The 22,114-nt window shown below is 37.3% G+C and overlaps 2 protein-coding genes across 3 annotated transcripts in view; one reads left to right on the top strand and one right to left on the bottom strand.

Annotated features, from left to right (window-relative positions):
• The window catches only part of LOC148355034 (regulator of G protein signaling 4-like), a 171,650-nt gene that overhangs the window by 47,083 nt on the left and 102,453 nt on the right, over positions 1-22,114 (top strand). The window lies entirely within an intron of this gene.
• The window catches only part of nos1apa (nitric oxide synthase 1 (neuronal) adaptor protein a), an 86,431-nt gene that overhangs the window by 9,467 nt on the left and 54,850 nt on the right, over positions 1-22,114 (bottom strand). For both annotated transcript variants that reach the window (XM_088349597.1, XM_088349598.1), the window contains exons 9-11: positions 18,571-18,736; positions 17,148-17,324; positions 99-295 (exon numbers count right to left, since the gene is read on the bottom strand). In XM_088349597.1, the coding sequence (XP_088205723.1) occupies positions 99-295; positions 17,148-17,324; positions 18,571-18,736 (540 nt within the window). The remainder of the gene's footprint in view (positions 1-98; positions 296-17,147; positions 17,325-18,570; positions 18,737-22,114) is intronic.

Raw genomic sequence — 22,114 nt, 5'->3', positions numbered from 1 at the left:
GTTGAAAAACGTCCTCATAAGAAAAGTGTTTGACTTTCCCTTTCAGTTAAGAGCTTAATGGGCCTTCCAGAAGGCGTTTAGCAGCGGCCGTGGCTAACCTTGGCCCCGACGGCCTTTCCCAGATTGATGGCGTTTTTCAACCTCTGCTGGCTGCCGGATGAAGGAGAATCCGTCAAGCCGGCGCTCGAACCCGAGTTTGGGGCCAGCGGACTTCGTTTGGTGGACGGCAGACCTTGCCTGGTGAGCTGGGGACTCTGTTGCTGAGCAACGGAATTCTCAAACATGCTTTGATCGACTGTAAACAGATAAAAAGAGAATCGGGCGGTTAGTGAAGACTTTGCAGGCTGGGGATTGGAGTCACTGCTCCTTTTCAACATCACAGTTAGCGATGACAACTGCTTTCTCTTCCTAAGGATTTTGACTCAGCAATAAGAAACATTTTTAAGTGGTGAATTGAATGAGGGATGACCATGACAAGATTTGCATTGCAAAAAGACATTTGAATCACATTGGCAACAGTTTTTACTTGTGTCAAGCGTATTTTTTTTCTTTTCACAAGATATGTTACCTTGATTTCTGAGTAAAATAAGCAAATGCATACATAAAAACAAGCAAAAATGTGTTATTCAGCACATTGGAGATTGTTTTGCTCATTTTAAATATTTAGTTGTTATCTTGGTAGAAGCAATATTAGTCCAATCTGCTGTGGATTACCATATTTATTTTCTAAAAAGCTTATATATCTCACTGTCTTGTACTACGGACAGACTGAAGAGATCTTTTCTTCCTCATGCCATGAGGCTCTTTAACTCCACCCGGCAGAGTAAAGGCCCACATTAAACCACACCACCTACATTGGATATTACCGAATCTTACTGCATTATGTGTTCTGTGTAGCACTATTTAGTTACTCTATATAACATGCTAAAGTGGGCATTTGCACGTCACACTGGGTATTTGTATATTGTATTCTTTTGGCTTTATTATTGTATTGTTCTCAGCTCAGGGATGCTGCTGGAAATGTGAATTTCCCTTAGGGGATGAATAAAGTATCTATCTATCTATCTATCTATCTATCTATCTATCTATCTATATACAGAACACATACAAACAAGGAAAAAAAAGATGTATACTTCAAATAAACCAACTTCCTCAAAAAGTCGTACCCCATTAACAGATATACTTTTGCTCAATTTATGTATAATTTGTCTTATTTTTAGATATTTGTTCAGTAAAATAGGAAATTGGATGCCAATTTCAAGAATGTTTCTCTCTTCATGGTAGAAAATATTTCTTAAAAATCAGCTAAATTAATTGGCATCTGATTGATATAGTTGCATGATTAAAAAAGGATAAGAATAAGAAATATGAAACAAAATACCTAAAATAGGCAATGGGATGGAACATTATTTCACACAGCAAAAATGAAATTCTTACCCCATGAACAGATCTTTTTGGACAGTTTAAGTATAAATTGATATTTATTTTTTTAGTAAACTGAACAATTGTTTACTTAAAATAATCATGAAGTGTAAGATTTTTTTCCCCAACTCCTGGTAGAAATTATTTCTTAAACTCAACAATATTATTTACCACCTACTGGTAAGCACTGCTTGATTTATGAAAGGATTACTTTTCCTGTATATTTGTGAAAACAAAATAAATAAGAGAAAACTACTTAAAATAAATCAATGGGGTAAAAATGTATTTTAAACTGCAACAATGTCATTCGTTATCCTTCATTGGCAAATAATTTTGCTTAGTTCAAGAATGACGTTTCTTATTTTAAACATGTTTTTTCAATTTTTGGTGCATTTTTTTTTTTTTAAATCAGCGCAAATATCTACCACCTTATCCAGCAGGTTTGGCTTATTTAAAAAAAAAAAGATGTTTTGTTTTTTATTTGAAAAACACATACAAAAAATGATTAAAATAGGACAAATATACTTAAAATAAGACGACAGGGTAAAACATAATAAAATGAATTAAAACAGGAAAATACTTAAGATAACAGGGTAAAACATTATTTTACACGGCAAAGAAATATATTCTCAACCCATTGACAGCCAATTCTGCCCGGTTTAAGAATATGTGTTCTTATTTTAAGATAACTTAAACTAAAATAAAGAAAACCTTAAAACTATTTGACTTATTTTAAGTTCGTTTTTCTTTTCTTGGTAGAAAATATTTTTTAAATCAACAAAATGATAATATGAAATTGCCTATTTTAAGGATAGTTTATCTTGTATTTTTAATCAGCGTGATTAATTATCTTGAGAAAATACTTTAAAAGAGCAAACTATTCTATCAATGGGATAAGAATTGCTTTTTCAGTTATTAATGCCTTCACTGAAAGAACATGGCTGAATATTCTCCTTCACTTTTTAAGATCTTGTAATAGTTTTTTTTTCTTCAGCAAAAATAATTACACTAATCTATATAAACTAAATTCTCTCATCTAGTAGATGGTAAATATTTACCCTGGTTAAAAAAAAGTTTTGCTCAATTTAGGTATTTTTTCTAAACTTTGAAAGAAAATATTTCTTAAAATGAACAAAATGATCCACTAGCTTTAAGCATGTTTTATGCATTTTTTTTCTAAGAAAAAAAAGATGTGATATCTTAAAACAAGATCATAACATAACATAACATAACATAGGAACATATTTTTTGCCAATGAGGCAAGAATGTATACAATGTAGTCTTGGATGATATGGATGAGAGCAAGGCCATGAGCAAACATTCAACGATTCAACCTCCCGAAGCAAACACATGCGCGTCGTAACACTCGTGAAAATGAGGCGGAAACACACAACAACAATAAAAACTCGAATCCACTAGAGGCTTACCTCACGGAAAAGCGTTTCTCGGAAAGCAGGTGACGACAAAAGCAAAACAAAATAAACAAAGTCATCATGCGTTATAGCATTTCAACCTTTGGGGAAAGAAAGTACTTTTTTTTTTGCTTCTGATTGATGATGTATCAGCGAATAGGTGAGGGAACCTTTTAATGGCTTAAAGTGCAGTCTGGCACCACACACATGTCAGAGTGATACATCGTCTCGGCCAGATAAAAACCCGAGTGTAAAATATTGCAGTTTCAAATCAGATGGTACCACCAAATCAGGTACCACCTTGAAGCCGGCCTGCATGCACAAGCACATTACTTAGCGTCCCCCGAGATGAGTTAAAGTACTTTAGCCGGAGGGCCGACGGAAACGTCACGGGACCCGCTACACAAGACGCTTATGATACAGGACCGGGAGATAAGGAAGAAATACGAGAAGGAGAAATCATTGGCAGGAAACACAAGATTACAAGTGGACCAAAAGGGAAGTTCAAAACAAATCGTATAATAAAGTTTCAGGTCACATTGTGGCAAGAACATGAAAAAAAATAAAAAGTAACCCTGAGCTAAAAACATTATGCTGCCTCATCATTAGGGAAATGTAAAACTTCTCAAAAATCTTTACTTTTATTATCATTATTATTGGTTTTAAAATAATAAAAATCCATCCATGCATCAACTATCTGCACCGCTTATCCTCAGTAGGGCCACGGGGGTGCTGGAGCCCATCCCAGCTGTATTCGGGCGGTGGGCAGGGGACACCCTGAACTGCTTGCCAGCCAGTCGCAGGGCACGCAGAGACAGACAACAAACTCACTCATTCACACCTAGGGACAATTTGTAATAGCATTTTTGTGTCCCCCTAAAAAGTACACGTATTGGACATGAGTTGTTTTTGTCTTCGCGTGACAGTGATTATATGTTCAAAATACTTTTATAATAAATGTACCAGGATGTATTAATGCTATTGTAAATCCCAAAAAAACATTCTTGGTAATAGCTTAAATTCTTGCAGTGTTGTCCAATTTGATTTTTTTATGGACTGTCAAAAGACACTGAATAAAAGTTAACAAAACGGGCTACTTTTAAAAATTGTATTCATTCATTCATTCATCTATTTATTTATTTCATTTTACTTTAATTTGACAAACACAACCACTTTCTTGGGGTGTTTTAAACTGAGTGAGTTTTTTTTACGAGTTTAGTTTACAATTTAAACATATTTGGCAAATTTAATCCAAATTTTGACTGCAAATTTGGATACTTGAAAAAAAAAAGCTCTATAATGTACGGAACACATTTTTAGTATGCGCAACGAGCCGCAGGAAAATATAGTCGGTTGGCTGCAAATGCCACTCCTCGGCTGTACATTATAGTCATAATGTCAGTTGGTTGCAAACTTGCACGTATGAAAAATATAAGATAAATTCATAAAGAATCAGCTCAAATTATACCATTATGTACTTATTAATAATTGTACAGTGTATTTTATCTGCAATCATGTCTTTTCAGCATTTGACCTTGAGAATGCATGTGGCAGTCTGAGTAAATGGGCAATGAGACAACAAGTATTTGGATGCACTTGCAAATTTCTAACCTATAATATAAAATGTGACATAAAACTGAAGTGAAATTTATATCATGACCATATATGGTTTCGTACTGCGCTTCTACCAATGAATACAAATAGAGAGGTAAACGAAGCAGGAATGAAAGCAACATATTTCGTGAATATATTATTTCAAAGGACATAGTCAATTTAGTTCCAGAACGTAAAACCCGCCTTTTCTCAAGGCACATGAATGACTTTAATGGGTGGAATAGGTGGAAACACAGAAAATCCATCAACCATTTGAAAGGGAAAGCAGCCACGAGCGTGCTTCAAGTTCAGCAAGTGTTGTTCAGGCGTCAATGAACATTTACATACAAATGAACTAAATGGAAATATTTTCTTTTAAATGGAAAAACAAATATGGTGTATATATATATATATATATATATATATATATATATATATATATATATATATAATTACAAAACTCACATTTCAAGATAACAACCTGAAATGAAATGACGACACTGAGAAAATTGACAGGAATGTCAGCCATTGCTTAAATCAGCCTGATAAGAGATAATTGTTTTCTCAGGTTGTCACTTTACATGGAAAAAAGAAAAAAACATCTGCAGCTCCAAGATCCTCATTAATCAATGACGGCCTTATTAGAGGCGATCAAAAACATTTTGCTGCCATCGTAATATATATGACACAGATTCTGCCAAAACAGTAATTACATATACATAACAGAAAAGTATTAAAGAAAAAATATGCGTTTTTTTCCCCTTCTGTAATGTAAGCTCCAATAGAACAAATTCTAACTAAATGCCCAAGACTTCATTTTTAAAGAGACTAATTGGAGTCTGGTAAGCATAAGAACTCTGAGAAAAGAGGACACGGCTTATACAGCAAGCTGAGTGAAGCTTCAGTGAAGTTTTGTGCAAAGAGAATAATGGATTTTGTCTTTTTTAAGCAGATCAAAGTTTGGATCTTCTGTCGAGGGTTATTATAAACTTGCGCTGTCGGTTTCTATAGCACAGAATCACAAGAATTCTTCTTGGCTCTTGGGATCAATGCTAGGAAAATATTATTGTCCCTTTAAACAGTGCTGTCTCATTAAGTTGATGAATCTTGACTGCATAAATTAAAAAGATTATTCTCAGACATGAAGTCATTCAGCTGTTGTATAACCATTTTATACATATTTTTTAGATGGCAACGGTAGGTTTGAAACATGTTTATAGGGTTTCTGGGTCAAGGTTTGGGTTGTTTAAGCGTAAGTTTAATGACAAAGGAAGTAAAACAACACCTAAAGAGGGAGATATGTTGATAAATTTCAAGCTGAAGATCTAAGGATCACGAAAATATCTTTAACCAGCGAGCCCGAAAGTAGGTCAAGGAGGCAAGTAGTCGGTTTGGCCGTACTCGCCAGGTTTGTAAAGTTATCAAGGTACAAACCAGTAAAATAGGGGAAAAAATCACCACACACCACAATATAGCACACCTCATATAATTTCCAGATCTTTGACATGTGACGATTGACAATAAAGACGAATGTGGTGAGGTGTGGGGATTGGAGGGGGACAAACTATGGCCTGCTGGCAACATGCTTCCCGAATGGATTTTTAATCCGGCCTGTCAAACAAAATACAAACTTAATATATATACAACGGTAAAATAAACTACCATTAATAAAATGTTGGTGATTTGGTGTTACTCTTGTCCCCATATACTGGACTGTCTCAGAAAATTAGAATATTGTGATAAAGTTCTTTATTTTCTGTAATGCAATTAAAAAAACAAAAATGTCATACATTCTGGATTCATTACACATCAACTGAACTATTTCAAGCCTTTTATTATTTGAATATTGCTGATTTTGGCTTACAGCTGAAAAAAACTCAGAAATCCTATCTCAAAATATTAGAATACTTCCTCAGACCAAGTAAAAAAAATAATTTTATAACAGCAAAACTAAATCAAACATTTGAAAATGTCCATTGATGCACTCAGTACTTGGTTGGGAATCCTTTTGCACGGATTACTGCATCAATCCGGCGTGGCATGGAGGCAATCAGCCTGTGGCATTGCTGAGGTGTTATTGATGCTTTGAAACTGCACTCTGTGAACAGCCTGCTCTTTGAGAAATTTCTTTTTGTGTCTTACCCTCCTGATAGAGGGTATCAATGATGGTCCTCTGGACAGCAGTCAGATCAGCAGGCTTCCCTATACTTGTGATTTAGTTTACTGAACCAAGCTGAGTGTTTTTAAGGCTCAGGAAACCCTCGCAAGGTGTTTCGAGTTAATTAGATGATTCAGGTGATTAGTTGAATAGCCTACTTGTATACTTTTTCATGATATTCTAATATTTTGAGATAGGATTTTTGAGTTTTCTTAAGCTGTAAGCCAAATTCAGCAATATTAAAATAATAAAAGGCTTGAAATAGTTCAGTTGATGTGTAATGAATCCAGAATGTATGACATTTTTGTTTTTTTAATTGCATTACAGAAAATAAAGAACTTTACCACAATATTCTAATTTTCTGAGACAGTCCAGTATATATATATATATATATATATATATATATATATATATATACATACATATATAATTTATTTTTTTTAATTTAAATACCTGGCTATGTACTCCCCCACCCCATTTTTTCCCGGTCATGTACTTTTTAGAGAAAAATATATTTTTAAATTACACGCAAGAAAATACTACGATCTCAGAGTTTTTATGCCACATATTATCAAATGTTGTGGTTAAAAACAAGGACCTAATGTATTATTTTGCTTCAATTCCGAGTATAAAAAAAATCAATTCATATCTATCAAAAAAATGTGCATGCACATGTAAATATCTGCACTGTATATTTATTCATAAAATTCAAATGAGAACAATTGGATAGGTCAACATCTTCTTTTTTGCCGACGTATTGGCTCAGAAACTATTGACAGATACAAAACAAAATCAAATCGATCATTATTTCCTCCTGGCCTGGCCCCTCTGCTAAATCTTTCAATCCAATGCGACCCGCGACTCAGAGTTGCCATTCCCAGCCCTTGTAGGAAAAAAAGACCATATTGATTTGAATAATAGGCATAACTACATGAACTATCAAATAAACATGCATTTAAAACTCATAAGTCGATACATTTGTATTCATTTTACGTAACATGGGGCTTTCTAAAAGGAGCTGACACAATTGTCTGCCAACTTGCTACCACAGGTACCCCAAAATACTTGTGAAAGACCGAAAAAAAAAAAAAATGGTGCGGTTTGGTCACGTTTGGTCTCTGTAGTCTGTATTCTTCCTTGTGCTTTAAAAGGCTAGTTTTTGGGTGCACTACACAAAGAGGTGCCATCCAGTGGCCGAATATTACGCGATGTCCCTTTAAGTAAAGTCCATTATTGCGGTCATGCTAGATAATTGTGTATATTGCGGCAAAAACAGCATTTGTACATGAATTACTACCACATTGTTTTCAGCAAGTACCCAGTTTTAGGACTCAGACATGCAAGGACCTTCATAGCTTCAGCAAAGGACCACTAAACTAGCAGCTGCTGTGGGTGGCGGGGCATAATCAAACAAATTGCTAGCGCAATCTGATGCAACACTAACAAAGACACAACATATAATCCTTCAAGCAGAAATACAAATGATTTCCGCACTGAGAAACTCCAAACATAGAGCCCTAACTGCAGAATATAGTGTTCTGGCGTGCTAATCAGAGCTGTCTTTGAAAGATTATTCTGAATGCAATGCGCACACGATGAGAACAGTCTCGTAGATGACAATATTTTTTTTCCTCAGTAAACATCATTAAAACTCAAAGGGTCTTTCTTATTTTGGGCTTTATTTCTCTGCTGGGTCAGGTTTGATTCAACTAGGGCTGGGTGACATGATACAACAATAGAATCTAGAAAATCTAAATTTTATTTGTGAGTCTTGTTGGTTATGATTTAATCCATTTAAAAATAAACTTCACGAGATTCGCGTTCCTTTAAGGAATGTTTTACTGATTGAAAACTGCATTTCAAACCTTCCATAAATAGAAAATGAAATCAATTTTAACTCATGGTTAACCATCATAGCTTGTGACTACTTTACTTATATAAATGCCAAAATCCACAAGACCATAATAATAATAATATAATAATAATTTCCTTGTATTGTCATTCTGTGTAACAATGTACACAGAACGAAATGTCGATTGCACCTGACCCGTTGTAGCGAGCCGATGCAGCCGCAGCCAACAGAGGGCGCCGCCGACCACTTTTTAAGTCTTAGGAATGACTCGGCCGGGGCGCGAACCCGAACCTCCCAGTCTCAAAGCGGGCGCCAAGCACCAGCTTCAGGTAGTTAACTTTATAAATGTAAATAAACTTTCTTTTTTATTGTTTTATATTACAGGATTCTTGCTAAAAAAAAAAAAAAAAGTACATGTATTTTTGGACTATTTGGCGCACATGATAAGACGTACCTTTAAAAAAATATTTTGAATATAACAAATACAGCGGACTATAACAAACTGTAAAAGATTGCAATTAAAAAAATCAGGATTTTTTCCTTTCAAAAAACGTATTTTATAGAACACAAACATTCTAAAATGAATTGTTTTATTCAGCAAAGGTAACCGCAAATCGAAGCATTCTGTTGTAATTAAGCATTTCCATGTTTATTGACCGTATTTTCATGACCATAAGACGCACCTTTGAATTTCTAGCATAAGTCTGGTTTTGGGTTTGTCTTATAGTTCAGAAAATACCCTCAATAACCCCATACTTGGGGTGCTGAATGTGTGTGGTTGTATTACGATTGAGAGTAAGAGAGATGAAATTGGACGTTTGTTTCTGAGTGAAACTAAGTTGAGGGCGAGTGGTAAGAGCAGGGGAGAGCAGGTATAGTGTGTGAGAGTGGGTTGCATGAAAGTTAGCTCACATTGCAGATTACACTGCTTTGGTGGCTGACTCTGCAGCAGGACTGAGTGCTTTGGTAGTGGGGTTTGATAGAGTGTGTCAGAGAAGTAAGCTTTGGGTGAATACAGACGAGAGTAAGGTAATGAGGTGTTTGAGAGGTGGTGAGATTTTGTTGAACGGTGTTAAGGGGCAGGAGGTAGATGGTTTTACGTATTTGGCTTCTTTTTGGGCAGCAGGTGGAGGAGGATGCGAATAAGAGAACAACTGTTTTGAACTTTCATATAAAAAAAAGTAATGCATGAGTAGAGCATTGCTACCAAGAAATGAAGTGTGATTACATTAGATGCTCACTAATTATTGAGTTTTTCACAAGCATCTGCTCTATTAATTTGTATTAATTCTGAAGGATTACAGAATTACGCTGAAGGGTTTAAAGTGTGAATAGAGCCTGAGTAAAGTAGCTTGCATTGATATATAGGGGGACTTGCTGCAGTCCCTTAAATAGTACAAACTTTTCTCTTCATAAAATATCAGAATATGACTAAATGTGATTGTCTTTCATGTTAGGTACTGTAATCTCATCTTCATACTCACAATGGAGTCAAGATCTGTTAGGTTTCATATAATCAGCCAAATATTGCTTAGTCTCCTGTTGTCAGTAGAATTTAAGGAGAAAGTAGAAGCTGATTAAAAGGTAAAACAAAAAAAAAGTACTACAATTCTCTGAGGTTTTTCTAAAGCACGAAGAGTTTATATCACCTCTACGCACAAACATAGTGGACTTTAAGCTGTTAGAATATTAAATGAAAATAACTATAGTCATAATTGTGTGAGTTTTCCAGTTACATACTTTTCATTCTGTTAAACCATCACATAAATAGTTTAATGAAGTTTTATAATTTAGGGGTAATTAATGATTATGATTATCTATATATTCAAATGTACTTATTTGCTCATTTCCTTCATGTTTTATTCACTTGCTGCCACAATATACCCATTCATCTAGTCTTTATAAAGTCTTTACATTGTTCTAGGTCGGGCAAACTCTTCGAGTGGCGGGCCGCATTTTGTTGATAAATTTGGCAGAGGGGCTGGGCCAGGACAAAAAAAAAAAAGATGGACTGATTGAAAGATACAAAAAAAAATCACAGTCTGCGTCCGAAATCTCAGCAATTCTTGAAGAAATTTAAATATGTTTTTGTATTTGCTAATTAATAGACCATTTAATCAAATTGGAATGAAAACTAATTTAAAAGCTCATTCAATGTCAAATAATGCATACTGTCCTCTTAAAAGCATTGCGTCTTATCGATCATTGAATATTATCTAGTTTATTCAAATATTTTAACATATTATTACTTATTTACTAATTCATTTATTTTTATTTATTTATCTTTTAGTATTGTTTAAATTATTCTTGAATTACTTTTTTGAATGTTTATTATCACTTATATTTAATAAATATTATTGAGTATCTGCTAGATAAGATCGTTTTGCTGGTTGTAGGGAAGATTTTTCGAATTTTATGATTTTATGATGAGAAAATTAAGCTAATTCTAATTTCAAAGCAAAGTCATTTATTATGCTACTTTTCAAGCACTAAGAAACTGAAAATCCAAGTTTTTTTTTTTTTTGCAAGACATTTGACTAATATCTTTATTAATGAATGCCCTGCGACTGGCTGGCAACCGGTTCAGGGTGTCCCCTGCTGACTGCTGGAAGATATCTGGGATGGGCTCCAGCCCCCCCACGACCCTACTAAGGATAATAGTTGCAGATAAATGAAAGATTTTGATTAATAATATTTAAAAAAAATAGAAAAAGCAAATGCAGGAAAAAGGATACATTATTTGATTTTCGGCGCAGTACACATTAATGTGAAAATACATTGTTATGGAAAGGGACAAAGGGGGACACTGGAAACAACAGCGGCATCCAATTGTGTTTGTAGTAAGACTTTTTTAAAAAACTTTTCTTTTGGCGTGCCGGATTAAAAAATATGACAGGCCACACGTTAACTTTTGTGTTCCGCCCCTTCTGTATACCAATGACTGTCGGCGACTTTGAAAGAGCACTTGAGAAACTATTACACCCGTGTTCTGTACTCACAAATGTAAAATACTCAGTATTATTTGATGAATTTGTTTTATGATCAAAAAAACCTCAAACTGTTCACTCCAGTGATTGTTTCTACCCATCTCCTCTCGCAACCTGATGTTAATTTGAACACACGGAGAAAGAAAAAGTCAGTTCTCCTTCAAGCCTCGATAGAAATTCCGGTGACCAAAAAAATCTAAGCTTGGAATCAACAAAAAACGTCCGTCTGTAATAAATAATCTGCTTGATACCACCCTTTATAAATTCTGTGCAGTGAAAAGACTAAATGACCATCGGTGTGACGTTGAGCTTGTTTCTCCAGTGAAAAAACGTATAATCACCTCTACAAAAGAACACTGTCGTTTACGGCCGAGCTCTAATTAAGTCTTGCAAATGCCTCAGTAAATTCTAACTTCATCTCCCCCCAATGAAGGTCTGCTGACTACAATGCAGCCATATCACATTTTGTTCTTTAATTAAAGAGAGCATAAACTCTGAGGCTTTAACCTCACTGGTTCACCTGAGCACTGGTTGTCTGACAATGGAGTGCATCTTTAGAAATGTTTCTACCTGCCCTGATTTAAGGTCATTCTCTTGACACTCGCCCATAAATCAAGTCAAGTCAAGTCAAGTCATTTTTATTTGTATAGCCCTTAATCACAATTAGTCTCTAAGGGCTTCACAAGTTATTACATATAAGATTAGGTTACTCGTATGCTATAGAGTAGAAGTGAGTTTTAAGCCTAGATTTAAACATTTCCACCGAGGTTGCAGATCGGATCTCAGGGGGAAGAGCATTCCACAACACCGGTGCCCGGATGGAGAACGCTCTCGAACCAGCGGAACACTAAATGTTCATTTTACATCTGTTGATTTGTACTGTGTTTCTCAACCAGTCTCCCAAGAGATTGTCCCATTTTGAATAATACATCCATCCATTATCTGCACCGCTTATCCTCAGTAGGGTCGCGGGATTGCTGGAACCCATCCCAGCCATCTTGGGGCAGTGGGCAGAGGACATCCTGAACTGATTGCCAGCCAGTCACAGGGAACACAGATAGATAACTCTCGCTAATTCACGTCTAGGTACAATTTGTGACCATTAAGCCTTACATGTATGTTTTTGGAATGTGAAAGAAAAGCGGAGCGCCCGAGGGAAACCCAAGCAAGCACAGGGAGAACACGGAAACTTCGCACAGAAAGGTCGGTAGCAGGATTTAATCCCATGACCTCAGAAATGTACCACGTGTGCCCTAAACACTCAGCTGCCGCGCTGCCCGAATAACAGATTATTGTCCTAATTTTAACAGAAAATTTGAATGACAAAAAGTTATAAATCAGTTGTTTCCCCTTTTTTTACTAGAAAATAATTAGGTGGGGGCAGCACGGCGGCGCAGTGGTTAGCGCTTGTGCGGCACAGTGCATGTCATGGGAACCTGTCGTGGGTTCAAATCCAGCTCCAGACTTCCTGTGCGGAGTTTGTATGTTCTCCCCGTGCTTGCGTGGGTTTCCTCCGGGCACTCCGGTTTCCTCCCACATTCCAAAAACATGGATTTCAGGTGAATTGGCCGGTCCAAATTGTCCCTAGGTGTGAATGAGCGAATGAGTTGTCTGTCCCTGTGTGCCCTGCGATTGGCTGGCAACCAGTTCAGGGTGTCCCCTGCCCACTGCCCGGAGATGGCTGGGATGGGCTCCAGCCCCCCCGAGACCCTAATGAGGATAAGCGGTACAGCTGATGAGATGAGATAATTAGGTGGGAGGAAGCATCATGCTGTAGTCACCACAAGACGAGCAACAAGATTTGAGATAACCTTACATGGTAGCGTCCGGCTGCTGAAACAGGATTTCAAATACTTAGCTTTATTTTCTTTGCCACTTACACATAATTTTGTAATCTACGGTTGTCTCTATAAACGCGCAGTATCAACGTGGAAAACCTCGAAGGATTCTTAAAAAAACTCTTCTACGGCATCACAATGGAGGACACAACGATTAAGCTAAAGACACCGTCGATATCATCACTAGGAATAAATAAAACAGCACATTTTCTGGACAATATGGCGCACCTAAAAAACAAATATTTAACAGAGATTCAAGAGTGCGCCTAATAATTGCGCATGCCATGAGCGGAAAATACAGTAATTATGAACAAAAATACACTAAATTATTTATTAATATAATGTAGCTGTCATTTTTCCAGAGCCTTGGCCACCACAAAAAAACGAAACCCAGTCAAAACACTTTAACGAGAACACTTATAAATTCTCAACTTAGGCAACATTATAGCATGTAGGGACAATTTAAATTAAACTGTAGTCTATATTTCGTTAAATACACTGGTAGTGTGCCTACAGATTATTTTCAAAATAACAAACGAGCGTTTGCTCAGAAAAGGTTAAAAAGTACTTGATGCATAAATGAGGAATTAACCAAATACTTAAACACTTATAATTACAGCTGATTCACAGTGGATTACTGGATAGCACATCCGCTTCACAGTTAAGAGGTTTGTGGTTCAATTCCAGCTACGGTACCGGCCTCTCTGTGCAGGCTTTGCATTTTCCCCTCATGCTTGCGTGGGTTGTCCGTGGGCACTCCTGTTTCCTCCCACATTCAAAAAACATTAATGGCAGGTTGATTGGTGATTAAATATATCCCTAGCAATGAATGTGTGACTGATTGGTCGGTTGTCTCTGTGTGCCCTGTGATTAGCTGGCAAGCAGTCTATCGTGTGCCCTGCCCAATGTCAGCAGGGCTGGGCTCCATCACCCCTGATCCTAGTGAAGATAGCAGTTCGGAAAACGAATGAATGTAATCACACCTGTACCACATGCATTTGTTTTCAAAATTACTCATTTTTAGAATCTCTAGAAGCTCTCAAAAAGACATGGCCAAAATTGGACAAAAGTAAGCCCAATGCACCAAAGCACTGCACTTGATCACAATAATGCAATATTAATATTCTACACCGACCGCACCGTAGTTGTTATTCTCAACCTCTGAGGTCAGGAAAAGCCTTGTAAAGAAATTAAATGGGATCGCAAGGACAGGAAAGAATTTGGCTCCTATAATGTCAGAAACCTGATCAATAATGTATTCATTCTCATTCATAGCTGTCCGTCTGTCTGTCTGTCTGTCTGATGCAACGGATCCCTGGGGACTTTAAGACCATCTTAGAGGTCATCGTTATTTCAGGAATAATTTGTGAAATAGTCAAGCATAAATTGTCATGAATCTTAAATTTTAAATGATCGAACACAGCCTCATATCATTGGAGACTTCAGTGGAGTGAGCATCGATGATTATGTTGATGCAAAGTCATGGTGGTCAATGAGCATATGTGTTTTGATCTCATGTGACATCTCAAAATTGACAAAAAGGCAGGCCCATAGCTCTAAAACAGAGCATTTTACCTCATTTTGCTATTTGCATTTAAATCGTGTTACTTCTCAAAGTCAGCCTCAGAATATAACAGTTTGTATTTTGGTACATTGGTGAAGATTATATTTTTTCCCAAGAAGCAATCGTGTCCCTCAGTGAGTTGCTACCTTATTGTGGTGGAGGGGTGTGTGTGTCCCAATGATCCTCGGAGATATATTTTCTGTTATGACAATCAGGTCCTTGGTGAGGGGCTAGTTCTTCTCTTAAAGGGTTGAGAAAGTGAATCAAAAACACAAAGCAAAGAAGAGGAAGAAAACCATCAAGAGGAAAAAGTAAAACATTGCGTCAGGCAGAAGCCAAAAGTGCCATCAGTAGCAAATAATGTTCAAGGTTATTTCTTCTGTTAGTTTTATTTATACGGAAGACATTTGCCTCTCAGATCAAAAGATGAATAGAAGACACAATTTGAGAGTTTGAGCTTTTATTTCACTGTGTTTGAATCCAAACAATGTTGGAGAAGAGGACATTTTTTTTTAACAGACACTTTCGGGTGGGGAAAAATAATGGAACTTGTGACTGACGGTATTTTGAGTTGCTAAGGTGTTGCCTTCTCAGATTAATTGTCGCAACATTGGATCGTGCTTGTTTTTGGATTTCAGTTCAGAGGTGTGAAAATTGCATTTCCTGTTAAGTAAACAAAGTCAGGAAAGCTGCCAACGGGATAAAGGCAAACCACTGTTGAAGAGAGCAGCGAGAGAGAAAATCGATAAAACATTGGGTAGGGATCAGGACCTCTTGATAAGTAGAAAAGGGTGATGGGGCAGACCTCCTGTACTACAATTGATTTGCATCCAAGCGCTAAACAGTTGGGATCCAAGTAGAAAGGAACAAATTGGAGAGCCTCAGTGTTTGGACCGAAAATAATAAGATCACATATACACATAGGCGAAATAAGTTTCCTCATCCAAAGGGAATCTTCCTTCGAGATTAGATATTTTGACTGGGAGGACACTGTTCCCGGTGGGTAAGAACCACAAGGATAGCTCAAAGTATTTGCAAGACATGACGTTACTCGCCTTGCCTCGATACACATTGAGATCATCCCCCAATATCAGTGGGGTAGAGTGGAGGTTGAAAAACTAACATGGTTAAAATGCAAAGCAATGCATGCAGTGCACTGTAAAATATATGTTTTAACCCATTGCATTCGCAGAAAACATTGCCCATTTTATATATTTGTTTTCTTATTTCAAGATATTTTCTTTCTCCAGTAGAATTTGAAAAATCCTGCTTAAAATATGAAAAATTATCTTATCTAAAAGGTGGTATAATGCTTCTTTTAAGGGACATTTTCTACCAAAATTAGAGAAAATGAAATAAAATGTGCAAAACTGTCACCCGAATGTAAGATAAGATTTAGCTCATCTAACATTTCTTCTCCATTTGGCAGAAAAGTCTTATTTTAAGAATACATGTTCTCAGTTTAAGCTATAATTAACTATGTTTTCAAGATAATAAGACCATATGTTTTAAAAAGGAAAATCAATTTGATCATTTTTAATTTAATTGGTAGAATGTATCGCTCATTTGAATTTTTTTGTGATAATTTTGTACCTACAAAAGCTTCATGAACAAGCTGAGTAAGACTGGAATCTTTAGTTAAAGCCAGGAGCTGGAGACTATGAGTTAAAACGTTCACATATCCAAACCGCTCATCTACACTAAGTAAAATTATACTTCAAATCTGCAACATTTTCTGCCAAAGAGGTGGGGAATCATGTATCAACCATAGATGAACAGGACATTATATACAGTAATATAGCATTGAGAATGTACACATATACAGAGTTAGTGGAGCAAAGATTAGTTCACGACATCAATTTTTATTGTAGGGTTGGATTAAGAAAAAAAAAAGCATCTCTTTGTCATTTATGGGCTGCAAAGTCAGATCCTGCAGGATTTAAGCTTAGATCCTCACACTGCTATTTCATCTCCCCGACAGTCGTGAGTCACCTGTTTGTTAAGAACATTTAGCAGCCTCAGGGTCTCCGCCTCAGTTCCCCAACCAAAGAATTCCATCACCTCCTCCTCATCCTCCTCCTCCCCTTCATCCTCCTTCTCATCACTGTCATCAGTGTTAGATTCGTACTCTGATACGATCCCCGACTCCCTAAAACGGGCAAAGTCTCGGCAGCTCAGCGATTCCGCTTCTGGCGTCTCCGCAACCTTCGGTGTGTCAGTTATGAGAAGCGGGGGAGGCGAGGACGGGGGAAGTGGCAGCGGCCCCGGGGGTCCCGGCAGAAAGCGAAAACATTCCAATTTGAGAACATGTTGGTCCCTACCTAGAGGGCTGCTTAGATTCCCGTTGGAAGAGCCAAAGGCGTTTACGGCTCCGTCAACGCTGCAAAGCTGGGGGAGGTTGAGGGCAGACACCTCCGGTTTAGGGGTGGTCGGGTCACAGATTACTGGGGGCACTGTGGATCGGAAGGTGATCTCCAACAAACTGTCCTGCGATCCCACTGACAAGAAAAGACAATGGTTTTACACTCCTTCCTTCATTACTACAACAATCGATTCAACATTGAGGAAGCCGCACCTTTTCCCTATTCTCATTAGAGCGAATGAAGGCTCAATCGAAATATTTTTTATTACTTTTTGACGTATACATTAACACACATACAAACAAAACGAGAATTGAATATAGGGGCATGAGCTATGGCAGGGGTCTCTAACCTGTTTCAAGCTAAGAGCTACAACCTATCAACAACTTAACATGTTTCAGGCTGCAACAATTAGTCGATAATAGTGGAAGAGGAGTTAAATGGTTGACTATTTCGCCTGACACATTTTTCAACAGTGGCCTCATAAGTATGATCTCTGCTGAGAGTTGCACATGCGCAATAGCGTATTAAGCAGTAACATAAACATACAGAAATGGTGTCGTCAAAATCAAGTACGTGTACCAAAACTTCTAATGTTTGGTAGCCTTTTAGCTTGGATACAACGAATAAAAAGACTACTGTATTTTCCGGTCTATAAGTTTCAGTTTGTTTCATAGTTTTGGCAATGGTAAAACTTACACTTCGGTAAGACTTAAATATTAATCTATTAACACATTATAATATCATTGAGTTTTATTTTTTTAATTACAGGTACTGTATAATTTCAGGTGTTTTCACACTAAACCGGAATAAGGAAGCGATTTATCGTCCCGGGTTGGAGGAGTTGTTTACTGGTAAAAGTGACAAAGATGATGAAGATCTGATTGGATTTAGTAATTAGGAGTGAAACTGAGTTTGGTAAGCACGTCCTTTATGCTAGAGTTATCTGAATAAATCTTAACATATTACGTCTTTACTGTCATACCTTATTCCAGCTTGTTTAAGGTATACACGTACATTTAATAGACAGTACCATATGATGTTCTCTTTTTAATTTTTTAATTCCCTTTCAATATGACATGTATGTTTTGGTGTTGGTTTTAAAATAATAATAATAAAATAATATCAAGCAAGTTTCCCCCAAAATTTGATTTCAAACTGCTGAAAATTGTTAAATACTTTTACAGACTTTGCAGTTGACCACTCAATGTACCTAGCAAAATGCACATCATATTTGTTTTGTTTACTGTTCTATTGATGCTAAATAGCCTGTTCTTGGTTCAAAGGGATACTTTTTTTAGAGATTAGTCCAGTTGTCCCCAAAAACAATCCACACAAAATTGCTGGCCGCATGGTTTGAGTAATCGTTTTGAGTTCCACTTACTAGAATGCGGTCCAGCAATTTTGGTCTCCAATTCCTGAATCTGTTTGACCAGGAGCGAGATGTGCTGCAGAAGGTCTTTGTTTTGCAGCAGAAGCTGGTGAACTCGAGCTTGTGCTTCCAGTCGGGCCGTAGCCTCTGCACTCAGCTGGTCTTTCAAGAGGTGAACCTTGGCAGAGGAAATTGAATTTAAAATCAGAATGTGAAAGAAACGGTTGCTATGTCACAGGTCTATCGCTGCAACAGTACATGGCGCACTGAACACAATGGTATGTCTTGCTCTGAAAAGATAAACTATTTCCCAGAAAACCATTTTGGAATGTGCCAAACATAAGCACCCAGAAGAAAGCAGACCTACCATGGTTGAGAAAAACTCAAATTATCCCTGACAGTCCGAGGTTGGTTGAAAATGTAATGCTATAAACCTTGATATTATCAAAGCTTTTTGAAATACTTATTTGTTGTCTTACAGTAAAATAACGTTATATATAACATCAAAGATTTTAAACATCATTGGAAAACTGTCAATCAAAAGCATGAGAAAAAACAGACACAGATTGTAGCTTTTCACTTCAATCGCCATGGCCAATTAATGGCAGATAAAATCGAAAGAGAATCATCATATGAATTAGTTTTCAAGAAATATGCTCCATTTTATCTTTATTTTCTGATTTCATCTTTTGTTTGACTTTTTATTCTCAGCTCAAAGTGAGCATTGAAAGCAACGTTGTTGAATACATGCCGCCATAATTTAAATCATTTGCTGGCAAGTATGATAACAATACCAACATAAAAAAATGTATTGATTTCAGGTTCTTTAAAAGCCGATTTATCATTAGATACACCAAAGACTTGTTTCATTCGTCGTGTTTTTTTACGTTTAATATCTTTCAGGGCAACTTTCTGTTTGCTCCGTTCTCGAACATTCTTCTAAATATAGTACTCCTGCCCGCGCAAACTACTGTGATTTGAATTTAAAGGCACTACCTGATTTACTTTGGGGAAATCTCACAATACTCCCCTTCCCACCTCGAAACATCTTTACCACAAAACTATAATATCCACGTACGTCATCCTTTTTTTACTACAAAATGGTGAATTTTCTTCTAAAGGTGAGACATTTTCATGCCTGCTGGTTTCTATGTCACGTATGTATCACTGCATCAGTGCACCACTGAAAAGAAAGTGATGTCATTCTTTGAAAAGATGAACAACTGCCATAAGCTAGAAAACCAGTTCAAAATGTGCCAATTATAAGCACCCACAAAAAAACAGACCTATCCTGGCTAAGGAAACCTCAAATTATACCTGGCGGTCTGAAGTTGGTTAATAGTCTAACATTCCAAACGGACATATCAAAAGTTTAGGAAATACTCATTTGCTTTCATCCAATAAAATACAGTAATATATTACAACCTTAGAGAGTTTAAACATTGTTTGAAAATTGTCATTGAACAGCATCTGTCATGATTTGGCAATTGCCTTCACCTGCGCTCACTCGTTCAGCCCCAGCTGCCACTCTTTTCCGAGTTAGTCCTCCTCCTATTTAAGCACGGGATTCTTGTTCACTCCTGGTCAGTCCGTCAGCGGACCTCAGTGCATGCAAGGCAGGCACTTTTGACTCTGACTCCTGTTTTGATCCCGACCTGTTTCCTGTATCGATACCTGATCCAAGCTCCGTTCTTCTGTCCTGGCTATCCGTATCCTGCCTCAATCTGTTTCCTGTATCGGTCCCCGATCCCTGGCTTTCCACTCGTCCCGGCTACACGACTTGTTCCGATTTTCGACCAAGCTCCGTCTCTCGTCCTGGCTGCCCGACTTGGTTCCGATCTCAGACCATGCTCCGTTCTCCCCTATTACATGTAATTATTTTTTTATTCAATCTGGCAAAAATAATTAACACTGTCCAAGGGCCATCTTTGTGTGTCTACCTCTCCTTGCTAGAATTAGGCATTGAAAAAGAAGGTGGCCACGAAGAATAAAACATTGAAGAAGTCTGCAGCCATGAAAAACAAACACAGACTTTGGCCTTGCACATTTTGGACTGGTGGACACGGCGGCCAGAAAATGTGAAAACATTTCATTTTTGCGAAAAATATTTCAAAAATCCCCAAATACACAAAACCCCTGCATTATTTGAGTGTTGTTATTTTTCTCCATGTATTAGCACTCTCCCATGACCAGTTTCCTTCTGAGCAATATGCATTATGTGCTAAACTGACATTCTGACATTTATTTTCTTCCAACAGTGACCATGCAAATCACTTTACTGTACAGTACCCTATACCCCACTACTATGTGACTAATAGCACGGCTATCAAGAGAAGTTTAACTACCTTTCAGACTCATTCGAATTTTACAGCACAGATCCATTAGAGTCGTAAATGATGGCTAAAGAGGCTGTTTTACAAACACACCTTTAACACCACACTCTTACAAACACTTTTAAAAATGCCCAAGACCTTACACAACACAATTACACCTTACATTAAAAAACACATTTTATCATACCTTTGCTTTGGTTATGTTTTGGAACATACGATTAATAATATTGTATTGCACACTATGCAGTATTTCAATTTTCCAAAACTGCAATTGAAAAATAGGGTACAGTGGCCTCTCTCCATTGGAGCTACTCAAGTTACAAAACATTTGAGATACAAGATGTCTTTTGAGCAAAAATACTGCCCGACATAAAATACAATCGTACTATATAAACAAACCAAGTTACAAGAAATTCCGGACACCATCATTGGAGGGCCAAGTGCTTGAGACCGCTCACCGCCATTGTCAGCTCACCCCAGTAAGCAAGTGTGTTTCTTGACATACCGATCTGATCCCATGCAATTGTGTTGTGTTTTTAAATCGTGCTCGCTTGTGCTCCCTCATTCTTCCCGCAACCTCTCCCCTTCACTCCACCACCACGCATCCATCTCAGTTAGCAACTGCCGACTTTCTACATGGCAATTGCTCAGAATAAACTCGCATTTTATTTCTTTAATCATTTTATTTATCGTACTCTTGTATTTTAATGTTCACTTTGAATTTAATTGTGTTTTATAGGCAGGATGGCGTCGCGCGTGTGCGGCATAGTTCTAAGGTCATTAGATCGAACCTTCCCGTGTGGAGTTTGTATGTTCTCCCGGTGCTTGCGTGGGTCTCCTCCGGGCACTCCGCTTTCCTCCCACATTCTAAAATCATGCAGGTTTTTTGGCCAGTCCAAATTGTCCCAAGGTGTGAATGACCGAGTGAGTTGTGTGTCTCTGTGTGCCCCTGCGACTGGCTGGCAACCAGTTCAGGGTGTCCCTTCCCCCACTGCCTGAGGATAGCTGGGATGGGCTCCAACACCCCCGCGACCCTACTGAGGATAAACGGTGGAGATAATGAATGAATGAAGCAAGATGTGTTTTTTAGTTATTTATGGTTAACTTGGAGAATTTTGGGAGGCTGGGATCGTAATAATTGGTTTTCAGTCATTCTTATGGAGAAAATTCATTCGAGATATGAGAAATTCAAGATACAGGCTGGATCCAGGAACGAATTAATA

The sequence above is a fragment of the Urocampus carinirostris genome, chromosome 12 (genome assembly GCF_059441175.1).
Source record: "Urocampus carinirostris isolate Australia breed hairy pipefish chromosome 12, RoL_Ucar_1.0, whole genome shotgun sequence".
NCBI classification, from domain to species: Eukaryota; Metazoa; Chordata; class Actinopteri; order Syngnathiformes; family Syngnathidae; genus Urocampus; species Urocampus carinirostris.
The sequence above is the reverse complement of the archived record's forward strand: the minus strand, read 5'-3'. Positions and strand labels throughout refer to the sequence as shown.